At 42.2% G+C, this 21,732-nt stretch overlaps 1 protein-coding gene across 2 annotated transcripts in view; it reads left to right on the top strand.

Annotated features, from left to right (window-relative positions):
* Positions 1-874: 874 nt before the first annotated feature.
* Positions 875-21,732, top strand: part of RTN1 (reticulon 1) — a 215,647-nt gene continuing 194,789 nt past the window's right edge. The window contains exon 1 of one of the 2 annotated variants that reach the window (XM_025870505.2): positions 875-1,399. In XM_025870505.2, coding sequence (XP_025726290.1) covers positions 1,159-1,399 — 241 coding nt within the window. In that variant the 5' untranslated portion in view covers positions 875-1,158. Of the gene's footprint in view, positions 1,400-2,038; positions 2,118-21,732 lie in introns of those variants that run through there. The other variant, XM_073895300.1, reaches the window with a different exon arrangement.

The raw sequence follows: 21,732 nt of genomic DNA, 5'->3' as shown, positions 1-21,732 counted from the left end.
TCTTCTACCCTGTGTGTTGGCCTGAAATTTCTTTTTTTCCCAAACCACATCATTTTATAGACAATTTAGGAACAAATAAGGCACAAGTTTTGTTTGAAAAGATGGCTCCAATATGGGAATAATACATTACAAGCCAACTTTTTTGAGTTTGGTGTATCTTTCAAGTATCTTCCACTTTGTCTGAAACAGCTGTAAAGGAGGGGGAAAAAGCAGCAGCAAGGTTCCTGAGATGTCCACATTCTCAAATAAAATAGACCGCGCAGACAGCTTATCATTTATACGTATGGCTTTGGCTCAGTGTTTCTGAAAGAAAGCATAACCGCTTTTCGTCCTGCCTACCGACATCCTACTTGCTTTCAGTGCTGGTACGGATGAGGTCTGGCAAGCTTTTTTTTCGGAGGCTCTCCTGGTAGTTCTTTCCAGTACTCCACTATTTTCAGCCCTGTTCTGGAAAGAACAGTTTTTAAGGACGCAGCATTTAACCTCGGGGTTTCAGCTCCCTGTCTCCTGCCAACATTCATCTTCACCCTTCCCCGCGCAGACCCGCGTCCCCTCCACAGCTGATCCTGGTCACCCTCAGAACCGTGGCCTTGAGATCTTCAAGCTTCCTTCCTTTGCCCCGAGTCCCAAGACACCAGTCGGGTCTCAAGTTTAGGAGTTGGGAGGGCGGCTTGCCTCATCCGTCACGCTTCGGCTGGGGACTGCTTCTACCTGCTCATCTTCTCCTTAGATTCTTACCCAACAGAGAGGCAGATCCAAGTGGATTTGGCCCATCCCCTAATCGGGGCCTGCCACCGGGGGCTGATGTGGGCCCAGGGAGACTAGGACCAAGCAGGCCATTTTCACCTGCGTAATAACAGGCTTGCGAGTAGCGAGCGGCGGCGGCGGCTGGAGTAGGAGGAGGAGCGCAAGCAGCGGCCGCGGCGGGGCCGGGAGGAAGAGGAGGGGGAGGAGGAGGAGCTGAAAGCGCGGAGAGCGGCAGCCGGCAGCTCGGCCGGAGTTGCAGCAGCGGCGGCGGCGCTGACACCGCGGCCTCCCCAAGCCCCGAGTCCAGGCGGGGGCAGCAGCAGGGAGCGCCCGGCCGCCCAGGCACCGCACCTCGGCCCCGCCAAACCGCCTTCGCCGCGCCGGGGGGTGGGCGGGGGGGGACCGCCAGCCATGGCCACGCCGCCGGATCCCCAAGACGAGCTGCTGCCGCCGGCAGGCTCCGGGTCCCAGTTGTTCGGGGACCGGGGGGAGGGGGAGAACGAAGCGGTGACGCCGACAGGGGCCAAGCCGGCGCCGCAGGCGGGGGAGCCCGGTCGGGCGTTGGGCTCCGGGGCCGGGGAAGCGGCGCCGCGGGAACTGGACTCGGGCCCCGCCCGGCCGCCGCCAGTTGCCATGGAAACTGCATCCACAGGTAAGGCGGGCGGCGGGCGCCACTGCCCCGCAAATGGCGTCGGGGACGGGGTCCCTCAGCCCGGTCCCCTTCTCCGCATCTCGGCTCTGCACCTCACTCGCGCTCTCTACCTTGAGCACCAACCTCAGCCTGCTTCGCCCCGGGCAACTGTAAATATTGGCGGACTGGTAGAAAACAGGATTTTTTCCCCCCCCAAAGGCTCAGAAGAAGACGAAATACTATCGATTCATTTTATTTCATTATCATTGTTATCTCGGCTTTAAAAATTGTCCTCGGAGGCCGACCGCAGCATCCTGGCTGTTGGTGCGCCCGCGTACAAGTTTCTTCCGTCCGCCAAGGGGTTGGGGGCTGTAGGGCCCGCTTGGCCAGTTGCGATGATTATTTGGGGCGTGTTTGAGCTCGGCGTGCGCGCTACAGGGACGCTGACAACAAAGCGACGGGCAGGCCGGCTGCCGCTAGATCCGGCTGGGTCCGGGGCAGAGATGTGGCTGGAAGTGTTCCTTACCCCTTCCTTCCACAAATCGCCACACCCTACTCCCTCCCAGTTCCCCCTCCCATTCTCCACCTCCCCGTCCCTGCCGCAGAAAACTGAAATCCCAAGGTGTGCGTGTCTCATTCAGGAGGGGCAGCGTTGCCATAGGGTTGGGAGTTGTGACTGTCCCCGCCCAGAACTGCCCAGATGTCCCCATCTTGCAGGGAGCATTGAAACTTGGAACCCGTAAGAGCGGCCGGCCTGGCTGGGGTGTGAGAGGGCTTGACTGGTGAGTGAACGAGGCACAGTTTACCGGCAGCCTGGACCCGCCTGGGCATTTGGAAATTGCCTTGGATTCGGTCACCCTTAGCCTGACTCCCCGTTTCGAGCCGGAGCGCGCGGGTGCCCTGCTGGGGCCAGGGCCTTGGAGCATCCCGACCAAAGGATGCGGGAGGCGAGCTTCGGGGAGGGGCTGCCGGCCTGGGTAGCCCTGTGTTTCCAGGCAGAGAGTTAGAGGGGGCGGTGCTGTGTTGTTTTCTGAAAAAGCTTTGCTGTAGTGGAATGGGAGTTGTGTACATACGAACAAGTAGTCCTCGAGGATCTTGGGTGGTGGGTGCTTCCGGAAGAGGGAAAGGCGGTGGGACTGCTTGCCTGTTCTTGGCAGCCGATTTAGGGAAACCCCTTTCTTAAGCCACCGCCTCTCTTAAGGGTCATGTGGAGTGCATTAGGTAGTCTTTAACTCTGGTCTAGTACAAAAGATTTGTGCTCAGGAAAGGACGTTTGGGGAATGCAATAATTAAAACATAACAACATTCTGATGGGAAGAGAAAAAATTGGGACCATAATCAGAAAAAAAAAAAAAAGAAAGAAAGAAAAGAAAACTCCAAGGAAGAAAACCCCATTTGTCATATATTAATTATTATATGAGGGTGTGGGGGTGGGAAGGATTTTAGACTAAGAAAGGCTGCCTAGCCTCTCTTTCAACTTCTTCGTCTAAATGAAAACAAAAGTCCTTATAATTGCAAAGGAAGATGGAAAAAGATGAAAGACAAAGGGAGGTACATTTTTTGTTGGTTTACCATTACTGTTCTTTGTAGCTCATGGCTCAGAACCTATTTCCACCATCATCAAAGTAAATTATTTCTTTATAAATATTTCCCACCTCCCAATAGGGTCACCAGGGTTAGGGGAAGCTGGGAAAGGAAGCTAGTGCCCTGTGTTCAGTAACACACTATACACCAAAATGAGTTGCTATATATAAAATGTTTAAAACAACTCCTGTCACAAAGTAGCCATTTGCAATTTTAACATTATTATTATTATTATAGAAAATTATAGAAATACTTTACTTTGCTGAATATGTTGGGGGTTTCCTGTCCTAGATAACAAATACACTAATAATATGGAACATGATGATGCTGAGTTTGGATGGGAAGGGGGATGAAGGGACAGGAAAGGAGCATATATTTTGCATATTTATATAGAACATTTTTAGTTTATTATTGCTGCTTGAAGGAATGTCTTATATAGTTGTTGATTGTTTAATGTTTTAAATCTATATGTTTCATATTTCTTATACTGAAGAGACTGCTATAAGAGACCTAGATGCTGGAAATGATATCTAAATAAATAGCTAGGTCTTGAAAAATCCAAACAAAATCTGGGCCAGCTTCCTTGTCTGTTATTGTGACAGTTTTATTGCTATAAGCAAAGTCAGTAGGTACATCTTTAACTTTATCAGAGACGAAGTCCAGAGGGACCCTATTAAACACACTGATCTACTTTTTTAAAAAGAATGGTGCTCTTTGGGACTCAAACTAAGAAGTAACTTAGACTTTGAGCGTGATGCACTGTAAACAGATTTTGTTTCTTTTTCAGATAGGATTATAAAGTGTAAGACAGATATTGATATTTTTTAAAATAAATATTAAAAATATATATTTTTCTGAAAAACAGCACTAATCATGCCATCTGGACAGAAATTCTGTTATTTATTTTTATACATTGATGGTAATTAAAGTTCCTAAAGAAACATTCCAAAAAATATTTCTCAGTAATGTCCTACGATGAAAATATGTTTACATATCATTAAAACTGCACTGTATTTTCAGGTATTCTCATTGCTTCTGTCCCTTTTGTGGATTGGAAATGTTCTTAATAAAAAGTGACACTTTCTTTTAAAGCTACAATTTTCATGTCGAAATTTGATAATGAGCATGCGAAATGATGTCTGTTGCCAGGGAACATTTAATACACCCTGTGTAGGCTACAACATGTTAGAGCTGTTAAATCATGAATCAGCACCATCATCTAATAACTTTATACAAAGGATGGTAAGTGCAACTGTTTTGTTTTCTCATGATCAGTTATTTTATTCCTGAAACTATTCAAAGGGAGCATACAATAACACAAGGATAGAAGAATGGCCCCTTGTTTAAAGGAATAATTTAAAATAGAACGTTTGAACAAAATGCAGTGGTGAGAAGTTAACTCATGGTCGCTTTGGAAATTAACTCATTGATTGCTTCATGCATGCAAGGCAAAATGAACAGAATGGAGAATGATCCAGAGAAATCAATATGATTTGCTTCTGTAATATTTACTTATAGATAATTTGACTTAAATTTCTAGATGATTGGAGAGAGAGAGAGAGAGAGATTTTTACTTTATTTGGACCACAATGCTCATAAATTTATATTTTTCAAATGCTGAATGTGATACTCTATTGGAAAAACTATAAATTATCTCTCATGATTTAAGTAACTTCAGAATATTTATATATCCTGTGTTTATTGTTTAGTATAATAAAGTACTGTATATATCACTGATCATCTTCTAAAATTCACGTGGAAGCTGGATTGAATCTCTTAACTTGTGGATGTGTTTGATAGATGTGTGTATATTTTTTAATTTGGAGTCATTCCCAGTAATCCCCTTCAGAAGGTGTAAATTTCAATTTCTGTTTTCTTTCATCTTTTGAGAAAGCTACAGTTATGTTGAAATGAGAAGGCACACTACACTTACTTTTACAATATTTTACAGAACATATAAGAAGAATAAAAGAGTTTCTAATGTAATTTATTTCTCTGGACATGGCCTCTGGTTACAATCAATAACATTTCTGGCAGAAAGTGTGGTATATGTCCTTTCATATAGGGAATTCAAGTCAGGGTGAATTAAAATTTAGAAACACTTACATACCCTAAAAATACGTTGATAATCAACTTTATCAAGGCTTCCAGCATCATCTCCTCTCCATGAACTCACCCTTCCCGGAAACCCATCCTGGTCATTGCCCCTCACGTCTACCGTAGGCCTTCTTGCCTCCTGTCTCTTTTCGGGGGAATTCATCTGCTTCTGATCCTGCAGGTTTGGAGACAAGTGGTGGATTTTCTTGCTCATAATACTGTATCCTGAATAGCACGGGTTCCAGGAAGTTTTTATTATCTGTAAAGTGAGAAACCATTGAGATTCAATTCAATTTAGTAAACATTCACTGAATGCCTCCTTTTTGGAAGTATCTGTGCTAAACACAGGTCGTGGTTTCCTAGAATAGGTGCATCTTTCTGTTTCACATTAGTATTTAGTTTAATGAAACAGTTCCTTTGGTGTCATTTTTCATTTTCCTTATTCCCATGTCATCTCTGGAAGCTTGACTAGAAGGGCATTATAATAATCTAACCCCATGGGCACAAGGGCATGAGCTAGTTTTCCAAGGTCAACAAGGGATAAATAAACATGAGCACAACTTGTTCAGACCACCTGGGAAAACAAAATCTATCTATGTATCTATCAGTCTATGGGATTGGGATCAAGAGAAGGGAAAATTTTATTTATTTTTTTTACTCTGGGGGATTGTAAAGAATATTTGTAAGGTGATACAAATGATTCAGTCAGGATGGAAAGATGGATAGTGTAGGAGAGAGAGTATGTTTCCTGTAACTGAGTGGGTGAGGGGAATGGATCCAGGGCACGGCAGAGGGCTGATGTTAGGTGGACTTAAGGACAGCTTGTGGATATAACTGGAGCAAAGAAAGATGAGCGGGGCGGAGGGTGGGGTGTGAGAACAGCTAGAGGTTCTCTTCCGACTGCTTCTGTTGTCCATGAACTAGGAAGCAAGGTCAAGAGAAGAGTGAAGGCAGGAGTAGAGTTGGAAGTTAGAGAGGAGGGGAGAAAGTATAAAACTGTTGCTAGAATGGCAGAGCAGAAGGATTGGTAGAAATGGAATTCTGAGCAGTCCTGGGGCTCACTTGGAGTTTGTGGTCATGAGTTTGACGTGAGACCAGTTACCATATATGTTATCTTTTTTTTTTTCAGCCATGTTCAGCTGCCTGAGCATTGGTTTGGAGTAAGTGGATGGTTGGACTGGTTTTGTTTTTGTTTTTCAGTGAGCATGACAGGAAGAGAGGGGCCATGGAGGTGAACTGTGTGTAAGGCAGTGAGGATACTGATGTGTTATGGACTCTGGGGAAGAGGGAAGGAGGACAAGACGGGGCTGATGCTCGGTGAGACGATGACGTAAATGGTTTGTATGGGCTGGTAGGGTAGAACAGATGGGACAGGGGTTCCTTAATAAGGGAACTGAAAGGGTAAGAGGTGGTCCTTCCAGAGTGGGTGTTTGAGACAGAGAATAAGGACGGAGTACAGTTATTGAGAAGGAGACTGAGCTGGAGTGGAAGACAAGGTCTTTGGAGGAGTGGAGTCCAGATGGCAAGGGCTGGAGTAAAATAATCACCGACATAATTACCGAAACCACAAAGAACCATGGCAGAGATTGGAGAAAGGCAATGAACTTGGTGCTGATATTTTTAGGGAAGTGGCTTGGGCTTCAAAGCTAGGGGTTTCTCGAGGAGGAGGGAAGAACAGTGTCCTGTAAAATGATAAATGTAAAATTCTGACTGTAGGTTCTGCAAACTCTATTTAATATGTACAGAACATAGGAGATGCAACTTAAAATAGTTCATTGTGGGGGATGGGAACTTTGAGGGTTGTAATTAAATATGAACTAGTGGTATGGTGAAATTACTAAAATCTCTTATGTAATTTTAGCTAATATTAATAGAAAGCCTTGGGTACACATTATATGAGGTAATAATTCATCTAGATTTTGTTCTAGGCAGATTTGGAGTCTTGTACTAAACAATGGGTACCATGCTGTGAGAGACATTAATGAACTACAGAATGCTGAGAGGAGGGTGACCAGATTGGTGAGGCTTCTAGAAAAAATGCCATTTGAGAAATGGCTGAAGAAATTAATAACTTTTTTGCCACAAGAAAGGAAGAATTAAAGGAGATTTGAGTGTTAAATTCAAATACCAGAGGCACTCTTCTGAAGCCAAGACATGACCTGGACGATTTCACAGCGTGGAATTGGGACGGTAGTCAAATTAGAGAAGTAGGCTCCTACTTAGTGAAGGAGAGAGTTCTACTAACTAGAACTACCTGGAAAGGAGATAGGTTGCCTGTCAGTTAATGATATTCAAGCAAAAGTGAGGTGGTTGTTTATTGGAGGAAACTTCGAAAGGAAGGTGTTAGTTATACCAACATCTTTATACCTTCCTAAAAGAAAACAATGTGCCTAACTTACATAGTGGTTGTTAATATGGACATATTTCTCAAAAGCGAACACATCCTGATAAAACCAGAAAGAGTCCATCACAAAACCCATAGTTAACTCCAGATTGACTACCTAAAATGCACTCTCCACAAAATTGTGGCCTCCCTGAAATTCTCTAGTTCTCCATTGTCAAGAAACACTCCTTAATGTAACATACTTGCTTAAGAACTACGCAATTAAAAAAAAAAAAAAAAGAACCACACACAATTTTATCCAGTTTGGGGTTATTAATCTAAATGTGAAGCATGATATTTGCAAGTATCTCTTTTATTTATTCTTTTTCCTCAAGTATTTTCTTCATTTTTTGCTAACATATCTAATTCCATAGATATTCAACATATTCTAAAATGTTTGGGGAATTCATTAAATAATTCTGTAGTGCTAAAAGCATCATCTGAAACTCTCCTTAGTCCTCTGCCTCCCTACCTATACATTTATGTGAGATTATTCATTGTAAAACCATGTTTGCTGGGTTTCCTAGTGAGTTACATCTCTAGCTCGGACAGTTCTGCATTCTAACTTTCATCTCCAATCCCCAAATGGATTTTCTAATTCATCTGCATGAGATTATTATAAAACCAATTATAGACCAAATTCTTGCTTCTTTTTTTTTTTAAAGGTGGTGACAAAGTTTTAATTCTGTTTTTATTCAGCTTTGCTTATTAAGATTTCTCTTCCAACTAAAATGAAATGTGAATGAGATAAAATAATTTGAATTTTTCATTTCATTTATAAATAATGATCAAATGATAAGAGAACAGGTAGATCTCCTCCTGGAATCCTGTGCATCAGTGGTTTCTTTCTTTTTTTTTTTTTATGTTAGTCACCATACAGTACATCATTAGTTTTTGATGTAGTGTTCCATGATTCATTGTTTGCGTATAACACCAGTAGTCCTTTCAATACTGCCCTCTTTAAATACCCATCACCAGGCCTACCCATCCCCCCACCCCCCTCCCCTCTGGAACCCTCAGTTTGTTTCTCAGAGTCCAAAGAAGAAGATAGCAAATTCTTGCTTCTTGAATGTGGGGAATTTGTTGAAGATATCACATCTTTCAAAAATACCTAGACCTCAAATTTTGTTTTAGGCCTAGCAAATCTTTGTGCAGTTTCAAAAAAACATCTCTTGGATAACAAAAAATTGTGTGTGTCCAAGTTATTGCTGATCTAGTTGATGAGCGTAAGAATAAAAACCAAACTCACGTCTATTTTTGGCATGAATTTTGCAACTGATCCTGAAAAATCAGGGCTTCTGAAAATGTGGTCTGTAGATTGTCTGCTTCAGGATCACGTGAGGTAATCCACAGACTTCGTACTAGGGAAACAAGCCTGCCAGATGCATATTAAAACTTCAGGAAGCACTCATGTATTGAATCCCCTCCTTATGCTTGGCATTTTGCTAGGAGCTGTGGGGAGTAGAGAACATGAGCTATATCCCCCTTTCCCCGTTCTTCTGAGCTTACTGTCTAGATGGGAGATAACACAAACTCACACAAAACAAAGGTAAACAAGTCAGAGGACAGCCTGCTGGCTGGATGGATGGTACAAGCTCTAAGCGCTGTGCACGTTGCATGATTTTATGGGTCCCAGAGTACCTGGTTTTTTGAAAGAGATGGAGTGTGACCTGCCTAAAGGATAGACAGAATAAGAATGAGCGGAAGTGAGCTGAAAGACAGTTTGGGTGAAGGGAGAAACATGGATAATGACTTGGGGATGACCAATGACTAGGCTGGTTTAACCTGTCCAGCTGGGTGAGGGGATACAGATTCTGGGGGGCTTGAAAGCTACTCACAGAACTCTAGACTCCTTTTTATGGATTCTGGGACCTTTAAAGGTTGATGGGTGGGGGAAGTAATATTATAAAGCTGTGCTAAGGAGGTTTAGTCAGACAGTGGCATAGAAGATGAACTTAGTGGGGAAGGCTGACCCGCTATCAGTGTTGTGGCCTTGAATAAATAGCCATGGGAAGAAAGAGGAAGAAAGATGAGTGGCTCCCCAGGAACATTCAGTAGGACTTTGTGACTGACAGGATATGGGGTGTGAGGAAAGGAATAAGTCAACTCTAAAGTTCCACGTCCTGTGGCTGGGAGGATGTTGATGTTCTAGAGAGGTAGGGAGAGGGAACTGTTTAGAGAGGTGAGGATCACAGATTCATTTTTAGTCATGTGGGGCTTGATACGATGATAAGCCCCTTGAGTGGAAATCTCCACTTGGCACTGAAGATGAAGGAGTGGGTTTTAGAGATAAAAACAGGATTGTTGATATAGATTTAGAAGATTACAAGAGAAGTCATAGAATAAATAGATTTTTGAAAGAGAGTATGTTGTATGGGAAGAACAAAGGGCCAAGCATGGAGCATGAGCTTGTTGCCTCTTACTAGCTGAGAGGCATCAGGCAAGTTTTTGAACCTCCCTGAGCCTCAGATTCCATAGTAGTATATATGGTACTGGGTCTTGTAGAGGGTCTGGCAATCAAATGGTAATGACTCTTTTTTTAAAATATTTTATTTATTAGAGAGAGTGCATACAAGCAGGGGAATGGTTCAAATGGTAATTACTCTTATAATTAGAGTATCATGGAAGCCAAGATGGCATGGTGTAGAATGAGCTCTGACTAAGAAAGCAGATTTTTTAAAAAGATTTATTTATTTATTTCAGAGAGAGAAAGCGCATGAGCAGGGGGAGGGGCAGAGGGAGAGGGAGACAGACTCATGGCTGAGCAGGGAGTCCAATGCAGGGCTCAATCCGAGGACCCTGTGGTCATGACTTGAGCTGAAATCCAGAGTCAGATGCTTAACTGACTGAGCCACCCAGGCGCCCCTGAGAGATTTATCTCGTCTTGGCTTTGGCACCTAATATTAGGTCAATGTGACACTGTAGGGCAAATCTGCTTTATGTCTCAGTTTCTTCATATATAAAATGGGCATGATACTGTTGTCCTGGCTATTTTACAGAGTGTCGTGAAGATAAAATGAAGTAACATAGGGAGGTAAATGCAAATTGCAAATAACTAATTATCTGGAAGGTGCTATTAATAGGAAGCCTGGTCAGCACACTGTCCGATGCAGAAGAGAGGTCTAGGAGAACAAAGACCGAGAAAAAGTCATGCTACCTTAGTTTTAGGCTTTTTAATAGAAAATGCTTGCTGTGCTTACCTGGACCTCAGCCAAATCTCAGCAGGGAGTGGGGAGAGCATGGAAGAACTGGCGCGGGGTGAAGTCCGTCCTGGTGAAGCACATTAGAAGACATTTTGGCTCCGGGGAGTGCAATTGGAGTGGTGACCTGCCTCACTCCTCAGGTCCTAATGAGTGATCTGTGACTGGAGCAGGGCTGAGGTGTGCCCATGGGGGCGAGCCGGAGTGAGTGCAGACAGCAGACGGAAGGGCAATGAATGTAGAAAGCTGTCCTAGTTATGCATAGGAGTTGGTCTGGAAGAGGCTGCTTCTCTTGCCAAAGAGGGTATGACAATGAAAGCCAGATCCTGCCACTACCTACCTCCGCCCCGCCCCCGCCCCCCCCCACCTCTTGCCCTGAGGGCAAGACTAAATCAGTTGGTCCTGTGGGCTCTTGCTGGATAGTCTTATAGCTCTGTAGGTTAAAGTCTTTTATAAATAGACTAATGCCTCTGGAAAGATGGAGCAAATACACTTTTCTTTATCCTCATGCTAAGTAGAGCCAAAATGCCTGAACGCTGTATATAAAATAAACATAAAAGGACTCTGGAAGGTGGAGAGAAGAAGGCAGACTTACTTACTAGGGACCTTGGGATCTGAGAAGGGACACACGGTGAGTTCTCTGGGTTTTCTTTTTCCCTCATCTAGTTCAGACTGGGTATGGTAGAAGCCAGCCATGGGGAAAAGGCCAATGGGCACAGACAAAAAGCACCCGCAAGAAAACCTGTTCTCTCCAGCCAGATGACCAGGAAAGGAGCAGTCTAGCAAGACCGAGAACTTTTTGACAATAACTTCTCTGCTTCAGCCAAACACTGCAAAATATACTGCTTGCCCCCCCATCCCTATCCCACCAGTAAAAGCCAAGCTGGCAGCCTAGACTTCCACCCCTGTGAAGCTGTAAGGGGCATCCCAACAACCGCCCCTCACCACAACCCCAGGGCCAGTGGGCACAGTGTGGGAAGCCTGGACTTCAACCCAGCATAGGCCCGCCAGCTAGTGTGGTATCAGGGGAAGCCGAGTGGAGAGGCAGGTGTTTCAACACCGCTCACTGGTAATAAGACTGAGTGGAGAACCTAAACTCCACCCCCCTTCCTGCCCCGGGGTTGTAATAAGGCAGCACCCTTCTTCCCTGTTAGTGTGGGATCTGTAGTCTCATAACAAAACACCCCATAACAAATGATTTTAATTGAAAATCATTTGTCAGTACCAAATCCCAGGAAGATCTGAATGTAAATGGCAAGGGCTAATCAAGGCCAAGATTACACAGATGTTGGAATCATCTGACAAGAATTTTAAAGCAGTCGTCACAAGAATGCTTCCATAAGCAATATGAACACACTTGAAACAAGTAATAAAATGTAAAGTCCCAGTAAGGAAATAGGAAGTTTCAGTGAAAAAAATAGAAGATATAGTGAAGAACCAAAGGGAAATTTTACAACTGACAAATACAATCGCTGAAAGACTTGAAGAGAAAAAAACACAACAATTCAATGGGTGAGCTCAACAGTAGAATGGAAAGGCTAGAGGGAAGAATCGGTGAACTTGCAGATAAACAACAGAAGTGACCAATCTGAACAACAGAAAGAAAATAGGCTGAAAATAAAAGTGAATGAATAATAAAACCCTTCCAGCTCTACAGCTCAGGCACGTTTACTGGGCTTTGTTCCCTTTCTCCAGTGTTCCCTGAGTGTTCACGTGAAAACACCACAGTGAAGACAGACTGAGAGGTGTGTGCCTCAGCTTTGCTAAGTACATCAAGTCTAAGCTGTGTTGGTCTAGATGTGGGTTGTATGGAGAAGAACCCAATAGCACTATTTTAAGTCCTTGAGCTATTTTCTGTATTTATAATACTCACTGGTTTCTGACCCTCTCGTACTTAGGTAACTAAATATATGCACATATTAGCTAAAGTATTTATTTAACAAGCACTTATGTGGCACCTATAATGTGTTCTGGCTCCTTACATTTCATTGTTAAAACTACCCAATGAAGCAGGTGTAGTTATCTGTCCCATTTTACAGATGAGTAAGTGGAGATAGAGGTTAAGTGACTTGCCTCAGGTCATGCAGTAGTAAGTGGCAGCCCGGAGATTTGGCTCTAGAGTCTGTGCTCTTAATTAGCGCACCCCTGCCTGTTTTGGGCTTTTCTTTTTTTTTTTTTTTTTTTAAGATTTTATTTACTTACTTGAGAGAGAGATTGAGAGAGAGAGAGCACATGAGAGGGGATAGGGTCAGAGGGAGAAGCAGACTCCCCGCTGAGCAGGGAGCCCGATGCGGGACTCGATCCCGGGACTCCAGGATCATGACCTGAGCCGAAGGCAGTCGCTCAACCAACTGAGCCACCCAGGCGCCCTGTTTTGGGCTTTTCTTATGCAACATCTGTTTTATGATCTCTGTAGTACAAGCTGCATGCTCATAAGGCATCACCCTGTATGAAAGCCTATCTGAACTAGAGTGAGAGAGAGAGGCAGAGCTAGGTGAGGGGGACGGTAGCTAAAATGTGGGTTGATAGAACTTGAGAGTCCATAGGAACCTCAGCTGAAAGAAACTGTTATATTTAAAAGTGGAGATTTGACGGGGACAGTTGTAAAGTGTTGCAGTGGGATCCTCAAACTACTAAAAAAACAGAATGGGAGGATCATGGGGAAACTGCGACACATGTAAAGAAAAAAAAATAGAGGAGTCTTAGTTAACTAGAAGTTAATTCTAAGTCAGTGGGGCGAACCAGCTGCCTCCAAGGAGATGGTTGGTCTCTGTTGAGCAGAGGTATGTGGTTTTGGCCACGGCGGGGGTGGGGGTGGGGCTGCGGGAAGGTGTTGACCGCCCGTGTGGCTAGGTGGGGTCCCAAGTGCAGTGGGAGTGCCAGAATGGAAGATGGTGCAGATGGTAGCAGAAACCTTGACTCTGGTTGAAAGAACTGAGGATTTGCCGCCTGCACAAGAGAAGATAGGATGGGTTATGACAGCCATCTAAAAATATATGAAGAACTGTCAAGTGGCATAGGTGCTGAATATGTTCTGTGTGACTCTGGAGGATGGAGCTGTGGTCAGTCAGAAGTTATGCTGTGAAATATGAAAGTAGCCAGGACTGCCCCATATGGTGATGAGTTTCTTGTTACTGGAGGTATGTCAGCATAGCTGGGCTGGTCATTTATATAATAGAGGGGATATAATAGGATACATTGGGTTAGTAATTTTTTATCTTTTCAGGTTCATAGACCCCTCCCCCCTGCACTTAGAGTTTCTGATGACAGCTTTATGATCTCTGCCCTGGAAAATGCACTTATAAACACCGTTTTGCACACCAATTCTGGGATTTTTTAGAAGCTTTTTATGGATGGAGGAATTAAATAACTTTCCAACTCTTAGAAATCGATCATTCCAGATAACCTCATATAGATCCCTGTTTATACAAGGGTACTAGTTTTACAATTCAATAAAACCTCAGTGAATCATCCATTTATTTATTCAACAAATATTTATTCAGCACTCTCCAGATGTGTGTGTGTACGAGGTATGTACTAGGTATGAGTAGGTGACACATAAATGCATCACCAGAATATTTTTTAAAATGCAGTAGAATAACAATATAGCCAGACTATGAGGAAGAACAGTCTGTATTAAGGAAAAAGTCTGCATTCCATAAATGCTGTGTTATTAGTTTCAAGAATATGCTGTAACTGAATTGGTGTCTCTCAAAGGGTTACTAAGCCATGTTCTTCCTAAACCGGCTATGGCGAAGTGGGAGAGAGTGTGGACTTAAAAGAGTCGCCATACCAGATTCCAGTCTCAGCTCTTCCAATGGCCAGTAGCTAGTCTCAACCTCTGTGGGGAGGGCTAAATGGTAGCTGTAGGTAAACCTGCAGTCTCCAGATAAATGAGGTATCACTTGTTCATCCGCTGCTTTTGTGTATGCTGTAACTTCTGTGTACACTGTAGTCATTGCTAAAGTTTTTGGAACCAGTTGTTACTTAAGGCAACATCCCTTTACTGTTATTATCAGGAGATGCTTAAGGAAGTTAGGGTAAGAGAAGGTGTTACTTCTCCCTCTAGTATCCCCACCGGCATCTATGCTACACTAAGTAAATAAATAATCTCTGATGTGGGCAAGTGATGTTTTCTCAGTTTTATGTAAAGTGTGCCTACGATTTTTAAAAATTCTGTACTACTTTCATTTGTGTCTGAATACATCATCAAAGTAGAAACAGGGTGATTCCTGCAAAGGCAGCTTCAGAATCAGTCACCTGGCTCTGCCTCCAACCAGCCTGTGGCCCCTAAGCCCTATAATCTAGGAAATTTTGGAGTGGCCCCTACTATTAATATGTTTATCAAATCTTTTATTATAGATAATACAACGGTAAATTGCAACTCAGCATGTTTACATTACCGGAATTGAACTTGAGTGAGTTTATTTTTTTAATCAAATCCATGGTGTTAGAGAAGTTTTTCTATTTTATTTCACCAGAAAGGTGAAAAAAAACAAACACCTAGTACCATTTCCTAGAAATTGCATAATCTTTTAAAGGCCAAGCAGTTTATAATTTGGATGTTTGCATATCAGAAGTGTCAAAAGAATCAGTTTCATTTCCATAAATAATGTGGAACAATGTTTAAAAATTTGCTTGAAAGGGGAGGCAATGTACTTTCTAGAGAAATGAGCCCCAGAAATATCCTGTCCTGCAGGTAAATGTGTATTAGGAGTAGAGAACAGTTTGTGGTGGGCTCTCAGGCCATTTGTTTACTTTTTTTTTTTCTTTTTAGGTATAGTACTCTGCCTTGTGCTCAGTACTTATTTCACCCTTATAATAACTTCTAGGAACATTGGTTCCTAAATGAAATCTCCACCAATTTGTTAACCAAAAAGCTCTGCCATTCTGTCAGATGGGGAACTCAAGGTCAGCCTTTAACTGTATCACTTAACAAGTAATGATTGGGTTTCCCCTGTGATCATTTGTGTGAAAATGTCTTTTAGATATTGATTTGATATTGAAATGCTCCATTGTATAATGAATCTTGTGAAGTATAATTTTCAATTCATAAAAGGGAAAATTGGCACATAGGTTGAAAACAAGAGCCTAGAACTTCTTTTCTTCTATGAAGGGCTCTGTCTTGCAGGGAAAAAAGAAACCAGCAGAGGACTGTGTATGAGTTAAGTGGAACTTAATTCAGTTGATTTTCTTAGTCATATTGAAGTATTTAATTCCACAGCCTTGTTTTAAAATTATAAAAACAAGGGCGCCTGGGTGGCTCAGTCAGTTAAGCGTCCGTCTCTTGATTTAGGCTCAGGTCATGATCTCAGGGCTGTGGGATCAAGCCGGACTCTGCGCTCAGCGGGGAATCTGCTCGAGATTCTCTCTCTCTCCTCTCCCTCAGTCCCCATCCCCCGCGTGTGTGTGCACGTACACTTTCTCTCTCTCTCAAATAACAAATCTTTAAAAATATATAAGAACAATGTTTGCAAGAGAAAAAACTTACCATCTCATCTTCTTTGCACAGTTCTTAGTGCCAACCTTGTATAGTGGTTTGAGGGGTCAATGAAATATTTGTAATGCTTGACACTTAGTGAGGACCTTATAAATGTTTGCCATTCTTGTTATTGTTTTTAATTCCCTATTAATTTTTTTCATTTGCATAATAATCACTAACCTTCCTTAAGTGTTAGAATGGATGAAGTGCTGGTGTCATTTATCTAGTGATCCTCATTTTACAAATGTCAACTCTGAGAACGGCCAAAGCCACATCTCTGACTGAGGTGATGGGGATGAAGAGAGGGATGGTGATGGAGGAAGAAAGCTTGACCCTTGGAATGGGCACAAATAAAATAACGGGGAGGTAAGGTGGGGGAATATATATATATATGGATTTGTAAAAAAAAAAAAAAGGAAAAGAGAAGTAGCAAAGCTTTCCTAAATTCTAGAATTGGGGTTCTTGGCCTTACTTTCCTCTGAAATTATAATTTGCATCTTTTTAATTGTTTAGAGACTTTTTCTAAGTGGAGTGACCTCAGCAGGCCCCTGAGGCTCAGGGGTGGAAGCTTGGGGTGTTCTATGCAGAGCTGCCCAGAGCTTTCTCACCTGCAGGCTGAATGAAATCAAATAATGGGCTGAATCAGGCCTGGGGGCCAAAATGTTCCTTCTTCCATCTGGGGATTTTCCAGAGGATTTACATTAGCTTTATTTAAATGGAGAAAAAATTAGCTCAGAGTTTTCTCTCAGAAATAAGGGAATATTTGTAAACTTTTCTCTGCACAACCAGTCCTGAGGTTCACAAATGCTGTGGTTTGGATAGCAATATCAGAGAATTAACTGGTTTTTCTTTACCATGCTCACATATAAAAATGTACTCTATACCTTGACTGAGAAATGGGGGTAGTTAAGGAAGAGAAAGGAAACAGGACAAAGTGAAGAACATCAACATTTATTTAGCACATAGGGCAATGCAAGCAGCACATGATGCACATTTTATGTACCTTCTTAGGTTGGCTTTAGTATCAGTGGCCTATTGAATAGGTAGTAGGAAACTGCACCGTCATTTGGTTAATCTGAGCAGCGGTGACCACTAATTTTCATAAGTCCCTTTACTTGTTTCCAGCCAGGGCCAGAAATTAGACATAGAACAGGAGTCTTCCAGTGAGATCCCATGAGGCTGATTACGAGAGGGGACCAGATGTTGGGGTTCAAGTCCTAGCTGGTGACACATAATGTATTTTCAGGAATGTTTAGTTAAACCACATTCTTTTGGGGGGCCTGCTGAAATAGCCAGCTAAGGATTTGGGGTCCTCCCCATCCTCTCATCAATGATGATTTATGTATGTGTACTTGTTCATACTGCATCAAGTACATGAATGTTTTTTTCTCCTTGTCTAGATGAAAGCCCCTCGAGGCAGGTGTCAAGTCTCCAATAGTCTATAATCCCTAGCAGGGGATCAAACATAGCAGTGTCAGAATTTCATCATTTGATGATTTATTTCATTCTTCTTCTTTTTTTTTTTTCCAGAGGCAACTCACATTAATATAATTGGGGGGATAATTTTATTCATGTTTATAATTTGATTTTTTTATTATGTTATCTTAATCACCATACCATGAATCATGGAACACTACATCAAAAACTAATGATGTAATGTATTTCGTTCTTTGCTTACATAAAAAGATATTAATACCATATTGGGGCCATAGCACATTTTCATAAGCTTTCAGCATTCGCAGAATCGATGACAATTCGAATTTAGAAGTAGGATTTGGATCTTTTATGTATAACTCATGTTGACCACTATTAAATCAATTACAATGTGAATTCTTACTCCTGTTTATATGAGTTATAAGAATAATAAAAAAATGTCGTATGTCCTACCACTTTGAATTTCTTTAAAAACTCTCGGGTGCTAACTTAAAATTAAGAGTTCTTGGCAGTTATGATTAAAAATGATGATAAATGAATTCTGTTAACGTTTTTTAAATTAATTGAGTGGATGTCCTTGATAAGGTGTTCAATTATCCTGGGAATTTACATAATAAAATGCAGTAGTTTGCTCTGAGATTAGTTTGACACAGTTGTCCTTACCAGCCCCTCCTTAGCACCTGGCGACTCAGCCTTCAAAAAGGGGATGTGGCATTGAGGTGCAGACCATTACGGGTTAGATCCTCATTTTCTATTAATAATGGGAATAACAATGGTGAAGTAATCTTTCATTAGGTTGGTAGGTTGCAAGACATTACAATCCTTTCAATTCAATTCTTGCCCTTTGAAATCTGGGCATTTACTTGAGATGAAAGAGGCCCCACAGAAATGGGGCTTGAAAACAGGTTTGGGCCTGGTGAAAACATTATTTCAGGCGGCCCAGCAAAGATGGCCTGGCTGAAAGTCTTCATATGGGCTTTGGGAATAAATTCAGGTCCTGGGCCCACCTCCTGCCTGCCAGGTTGGGCAGTCTGTGCCAGCTTCCTCCGTCCCTCCTGGGCCCTGCCTGTGTGTGCTGCAGTCTCTTCATGTGGCAGGAACAGTCTGTGGGTTCAGCAGTTAGACCTGTTCAGAAGCAAATGTAGCATGAAGTAGGGCATTCTCTGTATGGAAGTTTCAAGCAGAGACTGCATGATCTCTTTTCAGGGATGTTTTAAAAGGAGGCTTATTTTCAAGTGGGAAGTTGAACTAGATTACTTCCAATATTCTTTATATCCCTTTTGTCTCAGCATTCCATGATTTTATGATAAAAACTGGGATTTGTTATGCACATGTGAATGACTTTAAATTGACACATACATTTTTAATATTGGGGCTTTATATCTTTAGCTAAAAGTTGCAGGAGCCCATATGAGCAAACCAACACACCAATAATCTAAGTGAACAGGTCATTTTAATACTGAAAAACATTTTTCACTTGTTATTTTTATGGCATGATCACATAAAATGTCTTTGATTAGTAAAGCAGAAACGTTGATTAATCATTATGTTCTTTAAAATGCTGTTGGTAGACAAAAATATTTTACAAAGCAGTGCTCATGAGGGGCAATGATGAAAGGGGGCAATAATTATTCATTATTATGTACTTACATGCCAGGTATTATGCTAAGTGCTGTTTTTAAAAATTTAAGAACGTTTTTTTAAAAACTCTTTTCTCAAGCAACTGACAGTCTAATGAAGGAGATAAATAAGGCAACAATTATATTTTATTGTGGAGAAATATTTACATAATGCCATGTCAAGCATCTTAACAGAAGGGAAGGTTGGAAAAAGCTTTTTACTGCAAGTGGTTCTGAAACTGACTTTTAAAGGATGAGAAATTAGCAACATAAGGCATGGGGAAGACCATTCAGAAAGAACAGCCCTGCTTAAAATCATATTTTTCCCTTATTGCTTTTTCAAAAAGGAATCCTTTTTTTATTCTAGAAACTCTAGGTTTCTAGAATAGTGATGAAGGGGTACAAAGCTCTTTATTTCCATTTGTCTTTAAGCCTCTGGATTATTCCTGGTTCACAGGCAAAATCAGCCTCCGCGAAGTGGCCGCTTCTATGACAGTGCGTATGGTTTTCAGAATTGGACAGACTGTGTATCACAAACAGGTGTGCAGACACCTGGCTAAGGACCAAAGGCACTCAAAGCCAGACTAGACAAAGTCAATTTTCTCCAGTAGTAAGCCTCTTAAAGCATTGGTTTTTATTACAAAATAAATTGATGCATTAGGGAGGAAATTCACATGCAGTTGTCAAATGTGAAACTTTAAACTTCCTGCAAGATGCATCTAGGTTACATTCACAGGCCCTTGGGATACACACTACCTCTTTGTTTTCTGTGATGCTTATTTAGTTGGAAATATTTGAGGAACACCAGGCAGAAAGGTGTCTGGGTAGGTGCTCTGGGGTGAGGACTGAACACCTCAAGGACAAGGTGGCAGATGAGTGTCTGTATGTGTGTGTGTGTGTGTGTGTGTACATGTGCATGCACCAGCTCATAGGTATGGGTACTGAGATGAGAAGAATGCTCACCTTGATGAATGATGTCTGCCATGTGTGAAAATGAGAAGGGAGAGAAGCAAAGCTGGGCCAGGATTTATCCCTTGGGTCGCTCTGTTTCTCCTTCCTCAGAAGAGCACCAGTGACCCTGTAGCCAGGAAGGGGTACAAGAGATGTCACAGTTCTGGTCCTGATTCTTTCTTCCAGGATCCTTGTGCTGCCATGTCACTGACCTTCTCTTATATCCCACCCTGGTTCATGGCCCTTAATGGCCCACCCCCGATGGCTTACAGACATCAAGGTTGCCATTATAGAGCGTTCTCAGGTTTTTTGCAATTGCTCCGAGTTCCGATTTTTATATAAAGAGCTTTCACCAGCTCTATGTTTATCATTCCAATGACTGCTGTTCCTAATCTACAATAGTGCCGCATGTATGATACTGGAGTTTAGGGGACTTTTTTCTCCTCTAGCATGTGCTCTATAGAATTATCATGGCAACTGCCTGAACTAGCTTCTTTCTCTGGGTCTAGAAGAATGTCCCATGCTGGAAAATGGTGGGGGAGGACTTCCTAAGGAGAGGGTTCAGTGAGTGCGAATGAATCGACTTGTAAAGCTGACGTGAGGGGTACGGACAGGTGGTTCTGTGTGTGCCGAGACCTTCCTGGGCAAAGGGGAAGGATAAGGGAAAGGTGGAGAGGGACCGGGCTGTGAAACACTTAGAGCTGTTGGATACCACACTAAGAATTTTAAGTTTTATTCTCTGTTGATAATGGAGAATCATTTGAGGTTTTCTCCTCGAGATAGAAGCTCTCCCAGATTGGCGTTAAGAAAGCACTCTGGTAAACATGGAAGGTGGGAGTGAGGAGCACGGTGTGGGGTGGGAGGTGAGTTAGGGGACTTCCACGGCAGTCCTATGAGACGTGGTGAGGCCAGAACTGTGGCAGTGAATAGCAGGAGGGGTTGGGATGGAGAGATTTTATGAAGTACAGTGGATAGAACTTGGAGATGAGAAAGACTTAAAAATTATTTCTGTTCTTGGCTTGAACACGTGGGTGCAGAGTGATGCTGTTAAGTGAAAGGCGGATACAGAAAGAGGATCAATGTAAAACACTTTCAGATATAATAGCACTCCATTGCAAATGTAATGTATTAATATTAAAATCATATTTCACTGAACTTATCTTTCAGGTAATGGTCATCCACAGTATTGATTATACAGATGTAGAGAAACCATTAGGAATCACAAAGCTAGTGCTTTTATAAACACCATACAAAAAAATGCTAACTATAAGCCCTTTTAATTTTTAATTGATACAGGGAATCTACAATGTCAAGTTCATGTATAAGGTGATTACATTTTACTTTGGTTATAGGTCTTACTGTAGTAGCAATTGATGATACGGAGAAACACTAACCAGTTCTGATTGAATAAGGGTTGGTTGCACAACTGCATCCTTACAATATCATTTCTTTAAATTTTATTTTGTTATGTTATGTTAATCACCATACATTACATCATTAGTTTTTGATGTAGTGCTCCATGATTCATTGTTTGCGTATAACACCCAGTGCTCCATTCAATACATGCCCTCTTTAATACCCATCACCGGGCTAACCCATCCCCC

Source organism: Callorhinus ursinus, unplaced genomic scaffold (genome assembly GCF_003265705.2).
Source record: "Callorhinus ursinus isolate GAN/ISIS: 27379988/994484 unplaced genomic scaffold, GSC_fseal_2.0 scaffold8, whole genome shotgun sequence".
Classification (NCBI taxonomy): Eukaryota; Metazoa; Chordata; class Mammalia; order Carnivora; family Otariidae; genus Callorhinus; species Callorhinus ursinus.
This window is presented reverse-complemented; position numbering and strand designations above follow the sequence as displayed.